Here is a 16,199-nt window from a genome sequence, read left to right on the forward strand (position 1 = left end):
CTCTCCAATGAACTGTTTGTACCAAGGACTGTGACAAGAACAAGGGGGCATTCTCTTCGTTTGGAGGAAAGACGATTTCTGCACCAGCATAGAAGAGGGTTCTTCACGGTAAGAGCAGTGAGGCTGTGGTGATGGCCAACTCACTTAATGAATTTTAAGAAAGGAATGGATGTTATTCTTGTGAGTAACAGTATAGAAGGTTACGAATAACATAATATTATAGGTAGATGGTTGACCCAGCTTAGGGGAAGGAATTTTTTTCCCTATGGAGAAAATTGGCTTCTACTCTGTGGGTTTTTTTCCTTCCCCAGTATCAACAATGCAGAACAGCTGCACTAAAAATAGGCTGAACTAGATGGACATACGGTCTTCCTTCAGCCTCCAAAACTATGTTACTATGTTACTATGAGATGTCACCTATTGAATAACATTGCGCTGAGTGCAATCTGATTTTTTATCGGATTGCACTCATCCGTGTTTCTCGCAAGTGAGTATGAGCCCTTAGGCTGGGGTCACACGGCCATCGAGAATTGGGAAAATGCCGCAAAGTAAGAATGCTTCAAGAAAAAAAAAATTATTAATGGTTGATTTTTATCAATTAACAACTCAGAGAACTAACTACAGACTTTCCGTCATGGATCAAGACATGTAAAAATCCTCCGTCCACAGAAGATCTGTGGTTAGTTCTCCAAGATGTTTGGAGCAACCTCCCTGCTGAGTTTCTTCAAAACTATGTGCAAATATTACCCAGAAGAACCGATGCTGTTTGCACGGCAAAGGGGGAGGGTGAGGCACACCAAATTTATATATAAATATATGGTATATTTACCAATGATTATTGTGGTAAACCACTTGCACTTGCTTGAAAACCTTAAAGGGGAACTCCCTAGAGACCTATAGAACTCATCTATACTGTACAGTTCCAACTGAGGTCTTTGCCTCTCGGTGATTACCTGTATGACTGCGTAGCTCACTGATGTTGAACCATTATACTTATGTTCCTCATTAAGGTGTAACTGGTATGTTTAAGAGCCTGTTTGGAATAGGGACGGACATGCCACCGGTCCAACCTGTGCATTATGATGATCTATTGGACTGAAAATGTCCAGTAAAATATTGTTCTAGCACAGGGGCCCTCTTCTGTCTGTGTCCGCCCATACTTTGTAGAAATGTAAGTCTGTTGAATACACAAACTCTCTTGACCACTACCCTTCACCACCGCAGCTACTGATGCTGGGCCCATGTCCTAGACTGTGTGACCCCTTGGCTACACACTACGTACTCCCCACAGCAGGGTGCCAGACGTTTTTTTCAGCTACCTTCAGGCATATTTTTACATTGACTGGAAAGATAGTTTAATTTTTTTTTATTGAATTGTTCGGTATCTATGAAAGGAAGGTCCGAGCAATGTAGAACAACCGAAAACAGGCGTCCAAAGCTGAAGTTCTAAGAGAAATAGTTTATGGTGACTTGGAGCAGTCTTCATAGTATGCTGAGAATGGCCAACAGTAACATACACTGTATAGATAAAAGTATTAGGACACGGCACATTACTCTCACAGGTGCTGTGATGATACTCCACTATGAATCCATGAACATTACTATGGAGCTGGTCCACAGCTGTAGCTTCCAACCTTCTGTGATGCTTTCTACAGAACTTATGGAGAAGCAGCAGATACTGGCCGCTTGGGGCCCTGTCCAAGACGTGTGTCTGGGCCCCTCTCCTGTTATGGTGACAAAGATACAGATTATATATACAGTGTACGTGTGTATATATACAGTGGCTTGAAAAAGTATTTATCCCCCATAAACTGTTCCATATTTTTCATGTCACACCCACAAACTTAATTTTTTTTTTATTGGTATGTTATGTAAAATACCGACACATAGTATGAAGTGTTTGTGAAGTGTAATGGAAATGATACATGATTTTGTAAATATTAGAAAAATCTGAAAATTGTAACGTGCATTTGTATTCAGCCCCCCTGAGTCAATGCTTTTCACTGCAATTACTGCTGCAATTCTTTTGGGGTCTGGCTCAACTAGCTTTGCACATCATCAGTGGCTGACATTTTTGCTCATTCTTCTTTGCACCCTCGCTCTAGCTCAGTGAGATTGGATGGATGGATGGATGGGTGGATTGACTGAACAGTAATTTTTAAGTTTAGTGACAGATTCTCAATGGGATTTAGGTCTGGGCTGTGACTGGGTCATTCACACACATGAATATGCTTTGATCTGAACCATCCATTGTAGCTCTGGCAGTATCAAGGGTCGTAGTTCTGTGGAAGATGAATTTATGCCCTAGTCTCAAGTCTTTTAAAGCCAGCGGGGTGCATTATGCATTATATTGCATGGATGACCATGGGGGATGCATTTTATTGTATGGAGGACCGTGGGAGGTGCATTATATTTTATGAAGGACAGGTTTATCCTCCAGATTTGCCCTGCATTTAGCTTCATCAATCTTTCCTTCAACTCTGACCAACTTCCCTGCCCCTGCTGAAGAAAAGCATCTCCACAGAAAGATGCTGTCATCACCATATTTAACGGTGGGGGTGGTGTTTTCAGGGCTTTGTCCAGTGTTAGTTATCCACCACACATAGTGCTTTACATTTAGCCAAAAAAAATTCTACTTTGGTCTCATCAGACCAGAGCACCTTCTTCCACATGCCAGGTATGTTCACTACATGGCGCGCCACTAATACAGTCTGGCAATGGGACCCCCGGAGCCTCGTGTTCTGAGCTAAAGGCATGAGTGCCCTCATTTTAATCTGGCACGCCACCTCTGGGCCCATTTCCACCAATGTTTTGGAGGGTATCTATCTGGAAATTTTGTAAGATTAGACACTGATGTTGGATCATAATTTCAGTTCCTATTCATTCCAAATGTATTATTTGGGAATGGGAGTGCATTATATTGTATGGAGGACCATGCGGAGTGCATTATATTGTATGGAGGACCATGCGGAGTGCATTATATTGTATGGAGGACCAAGGGGGTGCATTATATTGTATGGAGGACCATGGGAGGTACATTATATTGTATGGAGGACCATGGGGAGTGCATTATATTGTATGGAGGACCATGGGAGGTACATTATATTGTATGGAGGACCATGGGAGGTACATTATATTGTTTGGAGGACCATGGGGAGCACATTATATTCTATGAAGGATCATGGGGGGTTCATTATATTCTATGAAGGACCATGGGGAGTGCATTGTACTATATGGGGGGCACATTATATTGTATGGAGGACCATGGGAGGTACATTATATTGTATGGAGGACCATGGGGAGTGCATTATATTGTATGGAGGACCATGGGAGGTACATTATATTGTATGGAGGACCATGGGAGGTACATTATATTGTATGGAGGACCATGGGGAGTACATTATATTCTATGAAGGATCATGGGGGGTTCATTATATTCTATGAAGGACCATGGGGAGTGCATTATACTATATGGGGGGCACATTATATTGTATGGAGGGCGTTATATTGTATGGAGGACCATGGGGGGTGCACTATATTGTATGGTAGACCATGGGAGGTGCACTATATTGTATGGAGGACCATGGGGAGTGCATTATATTGTATGGAGGACCATGAGGAGGGCATTATACTATATGGAGGACTATATGGGGCCCATTGTTCTATAATACTACAGTATATGGTAGGCTATGTGCGGCTATTATAATATTTGTGGGGGGCATTATAATATATGCAAGCAATTATCCAGCATGAAGGTTTGTGTGGGGTCCATCATACTGTGTGGAGGGCTAGTGTGACCCATTATAGGCCATTATACAGTGTGGAGAGGTGTGCGTCCATAATACAGTGTGGAGGGGTGTGGGCCCATTATACAGTGTGGAGAGGTGTGGGCCCATTATACAGTGTGGAGAGGTGTGGGGCCATTATACAGTGTGAAGGGGTGTGGGCCCATTATACAGTGTGGAGAGGTTTGGGCCATTATACAGTGTGGAGAGGTGTGGGTCCATTATGCAGTGTGGAGAGGTGTGGGCCCATTATACAGTGTGGAGGGGTGTGGGGCCATTACACAGTATGGAAGGGTGTGGGCCCATTATACAGTGTGGAGAGGTGTGGGCCCATTATACAGTGTGGAGAGGTGTGGGCCCATTATACAGTGTGGAGGGGTGTGAGCCCATTATACAGTGTGGAGGGGTGTGAGCCCATTATACAGTGTGGAGAGGTGTGGGCCCCTTATACAGTGTGGAGGGGTGTGGGGCCATTATACAGTGTGGAGAGGTGTGGGGCCATTATACAGTGTGGAGAGGTGTGGGGCCATTATACAGTGTGGAGGGGTGTGGGGCCATTATACAGTGTGGAGAGGTGTGGAGCCATTATACAGTGTGGAGGGGTGTGGGCCCATTATACAGTGTGGAGAGGTGTGGGCCCATTATACAGTGTGGAGAGGTGTGGGCCCATTATACAGTGTGGAGGGGTGTGGGCCCATTATACAGTGTGGAGAGGTTTGGGCCCATTATACAGTGTGGAGGGGTGTGAGCCCATTATACAGTGCGGAGGGGTTTGGGCCCATTATACAGTGTGGAGGGGTGTGGGCTCATTATACAGTGTGGAGGGGTTTGGGCCCATTATACAGTGTGGAGGGGTGTGGGCCCATTATACAGTGTGGAGAGGTGTGAGCCCATTATACAGTGTGGAGGGGTTTGGGCTCATTATACAGTGTGGAGGGGTGTGGGCTCATTATACAGTGTGGAGGGGTTTGGGCCCATTATACAGTGTGGAGGGGTGTGAGCCCATTATACAGTGCGGAGGGGTTTGGGCCCATTATACAGTGTGGAGGGGTGTGGGCTCATTATACAGTTTGGAGGGGTTTGGGCCCATTATACAGTGTGGAGGGGTGTGGGCCCATTATACAGTGTGGAGAGGTGTGAGCCCATTATACAGTGTGGAGGGGTGTGGGCTCATTATACAGTGTGGAGGGGTGTGAGCCCATTATACAGTGTGGAGGGGTTTGGGCCCATTATACAGTGTGGAGAGGTGTGGGCCCATTATACAGTGTGGAGGGGTGTTGGGCCCATTATACAGTGTGGAGAGGTGTGGGGCCATTATACAGTGTGGAGAGGTGTGGGGCCATTATACAGTGTGGAGGGGTGTGGGGCCATTATAGAGTGTGGAGGGGTGTTGGGCCCATTATACAGTGTGGAGAGGTGTGGGGCCATTATACAGTGTGGAGGGGTGTTGGGCCCATTATACAGTGTGGAGGGGTGTGGGGCCATTATAGAGTGTGGAGGGGTGTGAGCCCATTATACAGTGTGGAGGGGTTTGGGCCCATTATACAGTGTGGAGAGGTGTGGGCCCATTATACAGTGTGGAGGGGTGTTGGGCCCATTATACAGTGTGGAGAGGTGTGAGCCCATTATACAGTGTGGAGGGGTGTGGGCTCATTATACAGTGTGGAGGGGTGTGAGCCCATTATACAGTGTGGAGGGGTTTGGGCCCATTATACAGTGTGGAGAGGTGTGGGCCCATTATACAGTGTGGAGGGGTGTTGGGCCCATTATACAGTGTGGAGAGGTGTGAGCCCATTATACAGTGTGGAGGGGTGTGGGCTCATTATACAGTGTGGAGGGGTGTGAGCCCATTATACAGTGTGGAGGGGTTTGGGCCCATTATACAGTGTGGAGAGGTGTGGGCCCATTATACAGTGTGGAGGGGTGTTGGGCCCATTATACAGTGTGGAGAGGTGTGGGGCCATTATACAGTGTGGAGAGGTGTGGGGCCATTATACAGTGTGGAGGGGTGTGGGGCCATTATAGAGTGTGGAGGGGTGTTGGGCCCATTATACAGTGTGGAGAGGTGTGGGGCCATTATACAGTGTGGAGGGGTGTTGGGCCCATTATACAGTGTGGAGGGGTGTGGGGCCATTATAGAGTGTGGAGGGGTGTTGGGCTGTGTGGGGGTCACAGTTGGGGGATCATACTGTGTTGGGGTCACCATACTTTGCCTTGAGAATTGAGGTGGGGTACAGTAGGGTCATTAATTAGACTGTGTGTGTGGAGGCTAACGTATAGGAGGTCACCTTGGGGTCATCATACTGTGCTTGGGGGGCACTTTTGTTGGCATAATACTTTATGGAGGTCAATGAAAGAGGAATTTAGGACTTCAGCAGGAGGAAAATTGTGAATATGCTCTTCTGTCACCCCAATTTTTTTTTTTTTGGGGGGGGGGGGAGTCGGGTTAACAAATTAGAATTTCTGCTATGGGGCCCCATAATTTCTATGTACGTCCCTGAGATGGGAATCACCCCGGTCCCCGGGACCGTTTACTCATACTCCCGACAGAGGACATGCTCTCATCTCTCATCCACTTTTTTGTTCTTTCCTATAGTCTAGCCTCTTTCTTGCACTCGTCCTGCAGTGACAGGGGAGGGACACGAGCTCTGATAGTGACGTACCCGGGAATTCCTGCATTGTACTGTGCACACAAAATTCATCTTTATCTTCATGTCGAGAAACAGCTCTGCGCTTACAACGAATGTCCACTAGGTGGCGTTTATTTTCTAAAAGAATGAAACCACTCAGGCCCAGTACAAAGGCTCTATGATGTTATTACTCCGCCCGGTGTTACTATGGAAACCAGAGGACGCTGAGTACGCGGTCCCCTTATGTGTATTCCTCCGCACCAACAAGTCCATTCATTACTGTAAGTACGGCGCCGTGTCCGGTGTGTTTCGGGTGTAACGTGGAGTCCGGGGGAGGACAGGCCTGTGCCTGAAGGAACCACGGTCATGTAATGTCTGCTGACGCTGTAGTCCAGTGACTTGTCTGCTAGGAGGGGCTGCAGCTCGTTTTTGTACTTCTGATCTAATTATTGACATTTTTGTTCATTGCTTTTCTTATTCTGGAGAAGCTGAATATTCTAGACCATGAAGCTGTTCATTTGTCAGACTCATCAATTCAAGTAATTGATTCCTAAAAAAAAATCAGATTTTGTATTCTGCCATCCATGATTCATCCCATTGCTTCTGGATTTTTACTGTGTAATGGGCAGGCGAAGCTTGGGAGTATTATCATTCAGTGCTGGTAAAAATGGCCACAGCTCCTGTTCACATGGGTGATGGTCATACATGTGATATAACGGCCCATACAGACCCGTGCGGGTGTTTCTACGAGGCTGTCACCCTCAGATCAGAAGACCCCCATGGCCGCCCCATGGATTAGTGGTCCGTGATCAGACCCTTGGGGTTTTTCATTGACAGCACACTGGCTTATTATCCGCAATGGGGTTATTGACTTATCAGGAGATTTTTGCTTACCGATGGTCTTCCCCAAAAAAACAGAGATGTGGTATATATTGGTCAGATTTGTGGACCACAAAAAAAAATACTATGAAGTTTCTGTCTGTTTTTCTCCTTTTGCTAGAAGTTTGGGAAACCTCCATCTGTTTATCTTTTATGTGAGAAAAACTGAGGAAACCGCACACAAGGACCATAAGCGGTCCATTACTACAAACAATGAGCATGTGAACAGGACCCTAAAAGAGTTGTCCACCTTTGCTGACAATTTTTTTCTTATGTCAATGCATATAACTGGGGCTAAAAATCATTTTTTTGCTATTGGGTTTCATTAAAAATGTAGCAAAGAGTTTGCATTCTATAGCCCAAGCCATGCACTGCCTACTGATGGCTGCAGAAGACTTTGTCAGTCGGCCCGTTCTCTGATGGGGAGTGTGTAACTCTTCTGTCTTTTTCTGAGCTTATCTTGAATGATTTATGGGCAAAATAAAATTTAGTGCAAGAAAATAAAGATCCTGTAATATCCAAATCTACAACTACGGTATGTGATTTGCATACATGCGGTCAAGAGCCAACTAGATGGGCACGATCTCGCTCAATGCAGGTGTATTATGCGAGACTAGATGTAGTCTAGTTGGAATGTGGCCGGAAGTATGCAAATCGCAAACTTGCATTCACGCGCCCTCTGCTGCCGGCATCGGAGAATCACTATGTGCCGTGAGGAGTCACATAGAGTAACTGCAAGCCTGTAGCCAAAGGCCGGACATCCCATAATACAACACAGCTTTCAGTCGTTGGGACTTATCTAGTCAGATTTCAGGGACATGACTTGAATTTGTTTGAAATTTTTTGGGTAGATTGGTAGTTTATATGTGTGATTCTTCTATTTCAAGGGGTTGTCCAGGACTTTGGTGACCTTTCTAAAACGCAGGCTATTAATATGAGATCGATTGGGGTCCAATGCATGGCACCTCACTGGTCAGCTGAAATCTTTTCTGGCATCAATTGGATATAAGCAGTGTACTGGCAGAGCATAGCGGCTTCATACATTGCTTAGTGGCCTTCTGCACTTTATCTTCCATTTACTTGCTGCTGATGAATACTGCACTTTATCTTCCATTTACTTGCTGCTGATGAACACTGCGCTTTATCTCCCATTTACTTGCTGATGATGAATACTGCACTTTATCTTCCATTTACTTGCTGCTGATAAATACTGCGCTTTATCTCCCATTTAATTGCTGCTGATGAACACTGCACATTATCTCCCATTTACTTGCTGATGATGAATACTGCACTTTATCTTCCATTTACTTGCTGCTGATGAATACTGCACTTTATCTCCCATTTACTTGCTGCTGATGAACACTGCGCATTATCTCCCATTTACTTGCTGATGATGAATACTGCACTTTATCTTCCATTTACTTGCTGCTGATGAATACTGCGCTTTATCTCCCATTTACTTGCTACTGATGAATACTGCGCTTTATCGCCCATTTACTAGCTGATGATGAATACTGCGTTTTATCTCCCAGTTACTTGCTGCTGATGAATACTGGGCTTTAGATCCCTTTTACTTGAATGGAAGATAAAACTCAGTACTCACCAGTGACCATCAGCAATGTTTCAGACTGCTGTAGGTACATCACCTATTTCTGGCAGCTGCCGGAGCAGAGTTCAGCTGATCAGTGAGTATGCAGGGTATCGGATCCACAACAATTTCATACTGTTGATCTATACAATAAAGTATTTAATAAATTACAAAAAGCAGTCAATAATAATATTATAAAACAAGCTTGTTGTGCTATTTAGTAATTTCAGGTCCTTGATACAAAAACAAGATGACGACAGATGAGGTTCTTCCAAGAGTCATCCTGGCCCCAGACCCTGCTATGTATCGACCAAAGCCTTCTTCTGAAAAGACTCAGGTATAATGCTGTAAGAGAAGGAAATAAATGCTGCAGAAAGACTCATTTCCAGGGAAGTGTCTTATTCAGCCTGACGAGCTTTAGCAGGGGGAAAACCTCTGCAAGTATAGAACCAATGGAAAACACTTAAATTCCCCTTTATGGTAAAAAATGTGTGTCTCACTTTAAAAGGAAACTGTCAGCAGAGTTTTGCTATGTAATATGACAGCAGTAACAGGTAGGGACACAGATCTTGATTCCAATAATGTATCACTTAGGGCCCCGTCACACATAGCGAGATCGCTGCCGAGTCACAAGTTTTGTGACGCAACAGCAATCCCACCAGCGATATCGCTGTGTGTGACACGTATCAGCGACCGGCCCTCCTACCGGGTATCAATGATCGTGCTCGAAAGCCCTGGATCGCTGAGGTCCTGCTGTGTAGCATGCATCTTCGTGTTTGACACCTACCCAATAACCTCGTTAGCGACTCAGAAGCGAGACAAAGGCGTGGATTTGCGTTCCCTTTTCCACGCCCCCCTCAGCTCCGATTGGTGGTCGCTACCGCGTCCTGATTGGAGCCCTTGCTTTTAAAAGAAGGTAACATAATAGCGCTTCAGTTCTTTGTTCCTGACCGGGTGCGTCCTAGTTTGCAGATCCTAGTAGCGTTCACCGGCTGTGACTCCACATCGTCTCATCTACTATTTCATCTATATTCAACGGTACACCTATACTCTGTGGTCATGGTAGGTATAGTTTGGGGTCTCAAATGCGTTGCCATTTTACTTAATTTATAGTATTCTTACAATTATCTGCTATCATTGCTCTGGAGGGAGGGAGTTGATTGAGGGCTTGACTTCTATCTGTGTACATAGGCTTTGGCATGGGCAGCCATTGTAGGTTGTCTCGAGTGCACACACCCAACAAACAGTATTCCGTTTAAAAAGTTTTTTTTTTTTTACAATGTTGCATGTATGCGCTCTGTATGCTATTCTTCATTTCTTTTTTTACAGATGTCTTACAATAGTGAGGAATTTGTACGTGAGCTGATTGAGCTGTATCGGTCTCTGCCCTGCCTTTGGCAGATTAAATCGGCCGACTACAGCAATAGAATCAAAAAAAGGGAGGCATATGAGAAAATGATTGCCGTCTTTAAGCGGCATAATCCCAGCGAGAAGGTGGATGAAAACCTTGTTCGGAAGAAGATCCGGGGTCTACGCACCGTGTACAAGAAGGAGCTCAACAAGGTGGAGAAGTCAAGGAAGTCAGGTTTCGGCACAGATGAGGTTTACGTGCCCCCGTTGTGGTACTATGACTTGCTTGGCTTCACCCGTGACCAGGAGCTTCCTCGGAAAACAGTTTCTTCGATGCGGCCAAACATGGAACAAGACCCTGAGATCCTGAATGATCCAGACTCCCCAGTTGGAGATGTAAGTACCTTCTTTGTTCCCCTGGAAATAGCATTTTTACTTTGTATGTACATGTCATGGTTGAATTGAAAATAGTAACTATGGTTTTACCCGTTTAATTATGCAGTTTACTAAAGTTATCTCTTCCAGTTCAGATAAGTATACTCCTTTACTATTTTCACCCCACTCAGTTCTCATAACGTAGAATCACATTTCATATCCTGTACAGCTATTGCCTCCCTTTACATTTCTCTCCAGTGCACATTTACCCATGCTGTTTTTTTTTGGGTGTGGCACTGAATGTTGTTAAATATTTATCGGGTTTTGCTAAACCTTTTTTTTTTTTTTTGTTTTGTTTCCACAGCACTGGCAGCAAGATCTGGCGATGCAAGGAAGTGATAACATCACAGATAGTGATCGAAGTATGGAGGAGGCTTGTGAGGGGTCAAATCGAGACCCTGCTCCCTCAACTTTATCTCGGCGGCAACCAAATTCCCGTAAACGAAAGGCTACCTTGGCGTCATCACCAGATCTTGTGTGTTTGACAAATCAAATTTTACTTCATCAGGCCAACACCGGCATGGACAGCTTTGCCAACTTTGCAGCGGATAGACTTGGTAAGCTGGATGCAAGACAAAGGAGCCACGCCGAAAGGGTCATTTTTGAAACTTTAAGTCAAGCAGCGGCCGGTAAACTGGATGAAACGTCGACCGTAAAAAGTGGGATCGACCGTGACCCTTGTTGTCCGCATTCATGGACCCAAATGCCTGAGCCACTGAGCCACTACGGAGCACACCAGTGCGGAGGATTGGGCCACCGCAAAACCAGCCCTTTACCCCCCCCCCCCCCAGTATCCTGTGTTGTCTTCTTTCCTTTCCCAACTTTCTTCTCCGCCCAGGCGAGGATTTTCCAATGCAGACAACCAGTATGAAGATTTGTAGTTATTTTTTTTTTCCCGTTTGCAAGTTTTATTTTTTATTTTTTTAAGTATTTGTAAATAAAATATTTAATTATACTATGTTTTTGTTTGATTGGTTGTTGGATTTCAATAAAATATTTTTGCTTAAAAGTTGCTGTCTTCTTTCTTTAATTCTGCATATTGTTATTATCATGCCAACTAGTCGGGGTAATGAGCTGGGGGGGCATCTATACCGATGCGTAGCTATATAATGCTTGTGAGCGACGATGTTTATTTATTAAAAAGAGAATACACAACAACAGGGGAAATAACATTAAAGTTTTTTTAATAGCTACAAATATTATTAGCAACAATAGCTACAATAAAAAAAACAAAAAAAGTTAGGGTCTGCCGCCCCGCTGTTGGGCCTCCACAGCCCTTAACAACAGCTGTGTATGTAGCTCCACAGCTTGGGTCACTCTCCTGAGTGAACCCAGGAGCTCTTCATTACTTGGGATTCCTAGAGGGGGAAATGGTCAAACTTAAATTCTGTACATGCAACAAATTCAAAGGGACTTGTTTGTTAGTAATCACTTACGGTTTCTAGGTCCCTCCTGTTCTTCAGAGGATGATGGGCTGAGGTTCCACACAGATCCTCTTGCATCCTCTGAGTCATGTTGGGGATCCGGCGACTCCTGCTGGGGCGTTGGGTCTTCTGGAGAGTCATCATTGTGTGCCGGGTCTGCAGGTGCATGATGAAATAAACCTTATTACCAACCATAGTAAATACATAATCAATATAAACACGGGGCTTTGTGGCACTGTGCAGGTACTATGCGGGTCTGTGCTGGCCTTTGCAGGGACTTTTCAGGAACTATACAGGGCTTTGTGGGACTGTGCAGGTACTATGTGGGTCTGTGCTGACCTTTGCAGGGACTTTTCAGGGACTATATGGGGCTTTGTGGGACTGTGTAGGTACTATGCGAGTCTGTGCTGGCGTTTGCAGGGACTTTTCAGGAACTATACGGGCTTTGTGGGACTGTGCAGGTACTATGCGGGTCTGTGCTGGCCTTTGCAGGGACTATATGGGGCTTTGTGGGACTGTAGGTACTATGCGGGTCTGTGCTGGCGTTTGCAGGGACTTTTTTAAGGGACTATACGGGGCTTTGTGGGACTGTGCTGGTACTATGCGGGTCTGTGCTGGCCTTTGCAGGGACTATACGGGGCTTTGTGGGACTGTGCAGGTACTATGTGGGTCTCTGCTGGCATTTGCAGGGACTTTTCAGGGGCTATACGGGGCTTTGTGGGACTGTGCAGGTACTATGTGGGTCTGTGCTGACCTTTGCAGGGACTTTTCAGGAACTATACAGGGCTTGGTGGGACTGTGCAGGTACTATGCGGGTCTGTACTGACCTTTGCAGGGACTTTTCAGGGACTATATGGGGCTGTGTGGGACTGTGCAGGTACTATGCGGGTCTCTGCTGGCCTTTGCAGGGACTTTTTAGGAACTATACGGGGCTGTGTGGGACTGTGCAGGTACTATGCGGGTCTGTGCTGGCCTTTGCAGGGACTTTTCAGGGACTATACGGGGCTTGGTGGGACTGTGCAGGTACTATGCGGGTCTGTGCTGACCTTTCCAGGGACTTTTTAGGGACTATACGTGGCTGTGTGGGACTGTGCAGGTACTATGCGGGTCTGTGCTGGCCTTTGCAGGGACTTTTCAGGAACTATACGGGCTTGGTAGGACTGTGCTGGTACTATGCGGGTCTGTGCTGACCTTTGCAGGGACTTTTTAGGGACTATACAGGGCTGTGTGGGACTGTGCAGGTACTATGCGGGTCTGTGCTGGCCTTTGCAGGGACTTTTCAGGAACTATACGGGCTTGGTAGGACTGTGCTGGTACTATATGGGTCTGTGCTGACCTTTGCAGCGACTTTTTAGGGACTATACGGGGCTGTATGGGACTGTGCAGGTACTATGCGGGTCTGTGCTGGCCTTTGCAGGGACTTTTCAGGAACTATACGGGGCTTGGTGGGACTGTGCAGGTACTATGCTACAGGGCTGTGTGGGACTGTGCAGGTACTATGCGGGTCTGTGCTGGCCTTTGCAGGGACTTTTCAGGGACTATACGGGGCTTGGTGGGACTGTGCAGGTACTATGCGGGTCTGTGCTGACCTTTCCAGGGACTTTTTAGGGACTATACGGGGCTGTGTGGGACTGTGCAGGTACTATGCGGGTCTGTGCTGGCCTTTGCAGGGACTTTTCAGGAACTATACGGGCTTGGTAGGACTGTGCTGGTACTATGCGGGTCTGTGCTGACCTTTGCAGGGACTTTTTAGGGACTATACAGGGCTGTGTGGGACTGTGCAGGTACTATGCGGGTCTGTGCTGGCCTTTGCAGGGACTTTTCAGGAACTATACGGGCTTGGTAGGACTGTGCTGGTACTATATGGGTCTGTGCTGACCTTTGCAGCGACTTTTTAGGGACTATACGGGGCTGTATGGGACTGTGCAGGTACTACGCGGGTCTGTGCTGGCCTTTGCAGGGACTTTTCAGGAACTATACGGGGCTTGGTGGGACTGTGCAGGTACTATGCTACAGGGCTGTGTGGGACTGTGCAGGTACTATGCGGGTCTGTGCTGGTCTTTGCAGGGACTTTTCAGGAACTATACGGGGCTTGGTGGGACTGTGCAGGTACTATGCGGGTCTGTGCTGACCTTTGCAGGGACTTTTTAGGGACTATACGGGGCTGTGTGGGACTGTGCAGGTACTATGCGGGTCTGTGCTGGCCTTTGCAGGGACTTTTCAGGAACTATACGGGGCTTTGTGGTACTGTGCAGGTACTATGCGGGTCTGTGCTGGCGTTTGCAGGGACTTTTCAGGGACTATACGGGACTTTGTGGGACTGTGCTGGTACTATGCGGGTCTTTGCTGACCTTTGCAAGGACTTTTTGTGATGTTCAGGAGCGGACAACGTCCAAGAGCGGACCCTCTGGGTCGCGGATCTGGAGCCCCTGGGCCGAGCACGCCAGGTGATGACCGATCCCTATACAGGGATCGTTAGGGGCAAGGACCGCAGAGGTCAGAACCGCGACAGCCGGTACCAAGAGGGGCGGCTCACAGGAGGTACAGATGAGTGAAAGGTACAGGACTGAGGATAGAATGCAGAACGGGGTAGGAAGTGCAGGTCAAGGTATAGAACGGAGACACGGAGTACAGGACTGGGTGCTGGAGTACTGGACAGAGATACGGAGTACAGGACTGGGCACTGGAGTACCGGGTGAAGACACTGAGTACAGGACAGGGCACTGGAGTACAGGACGGGGATACGGAGCACAGAACTGGGCACTGGGGTACAGGACGGAGACACAGAGTACAAGACAGGGCACTGGAGTACAGGACGGAGATACGGAGCACAGAACTGGGCACTGGGTTACAGGGTGGAGATACAGAGTACAGGGCAGGACACTGGAGTAAAGGACGGAGAAACAGAGTACAGGACAGGACACTGGAGTACAGAACTGGGAGCGAGCACCAGACTGAAACAAGGCAGGAATAGGAGGAAGGTTACAGGAAGGCTCCTGCAACCCGGCCAGAACACCGCAGGCAAGGCACACGATAATCAGGCGTCTCCACCATCTTGGAGACACCTGATATAGCCTGTGCTCAGCTCTCATTGGTGGCCTCACAGTTCTGGGCGGGCGCTGCAGGGTTAAGGAACCCTCAGAGCGCGCGCCCGCGCCCTAGAGCGAGTGCAAATGTCCCGTCGGCGCCAGGAGGACGGGAGTGAGGAGGAGGCGGAACCAGCGCAGCGGGGGGAGGACGGGTGAGTGCTGGCAGCGGCGAGCCCCGCCGCTGCTGGAACGGCGGCGGCTACCGCCGCAGCCATGACAGTACCCCCCCTTTACGTCTCCCTCTCCTGAGGTTGGACGAAAACTTCTTTAAAAGAAGAGGAGCATTAACATTCTCTCTGGGTTCTCAAGACCTCTCCTCAGGACCAAAACCCCTCCAATCGACAAGGAAGAAGGTTCGCCCCCGAACTCTTTTCATGGCCAAAATATCTTTTACTTCAAAGATATCATCGGCCCCTACAGGTTGAGGAACAGGAGGTGGAAGCAGGCGATACCGATTTAGAACAACAGGTTTAAGGAGCGAGACATGGAAGGCGTTAGGAACCCGGAGTGAAGCCGGCAACCTCAATTTGTAAGACACGTTGTTAATGCGTCCAAGAATCTCGAACGGACCAATGTACCGGGGACCCAGTTTGTAAGAAGGCATCCTCAGGCGGATATGCTTAGTTGACAACCAGACTTTGTCACCAGGTTGATATGGCGGAAGGTCCCTGCATCTCTTGTCTGCATGTTTTTTAATCCGGATGCTGGATTTTTCCAGTGCTTCTCTGGTCTCCCTCCAGACTTGAGAAAACTCAGAAAAAAGGGCATCCGCAGCGGGAACACCAGAAGGCGAGGAGAGCGGTAGCGGAACACCAGGGTTCTGGCCAGAAACCACGAAGAACGGTGTTTTAGTGGTAGACTCGTTGGGGTGGTTGTTATGGGCGAACTCTGCCCATGGCAGAAGGGACACCCAGTTGTCCTGATGGGCGTTGGAAAAATGGCGCAGGTAAGCTGCTAGTACCTGATTGATCCGCTCCACTTGCCCGTTGGACTGAGGATGATAGGCGGAAGAGAAGTCC

At 47.3% G+C, this 16,199-nt stretch overlaps 1 protein-coding gene across 1 annotated transcript in view; it reads left to right on the forward strand.

Annotated features, from left to right (window-relative positions):
* Positions 1-6,612: 6,612 nt before the first annotated feature.
* Positions 6,613-16,199, forward strand: part of DLEC1 (DLEC1 cilia and flagella associated protein) — a 121,817-nt gene continuing 112,230 nt past the window's right edge. Inside the window, exons 1-2 of the mRNA XM_073581481.1 lie at positions 6,613-6,696; positions 9,104-9,219. Of these exons, the coding sequence (XP_073437582.1) occupies positions 9,133-9,219 (87 nt within the window). The 5' untranslated portion in view covers positions 6,613-6,696; positions 9,104-9,132. The remainder of the gene's footprint in view (positions 6,697-9,103; positions 9,220-16,199) is intronic.

The sequence above is a fragment of the Dendrobates tinctorius genome, unplaced genomic scaffold (genome assembly GCF_039654945.1).
Source record: "Dendrobates tinctorius isolate UK_male_01 unplaced genomic scaffold, ASM3965494v1 ptg000070l, whole genome shotgun sequence".
Taxonomy (NCBI): domain Eukaryota; kingdom Metazoa; phylum Chordata; class Amphibia; order Anura; family Dendrobatidae; genus Dendrobates; species Dendrobates tinctorius.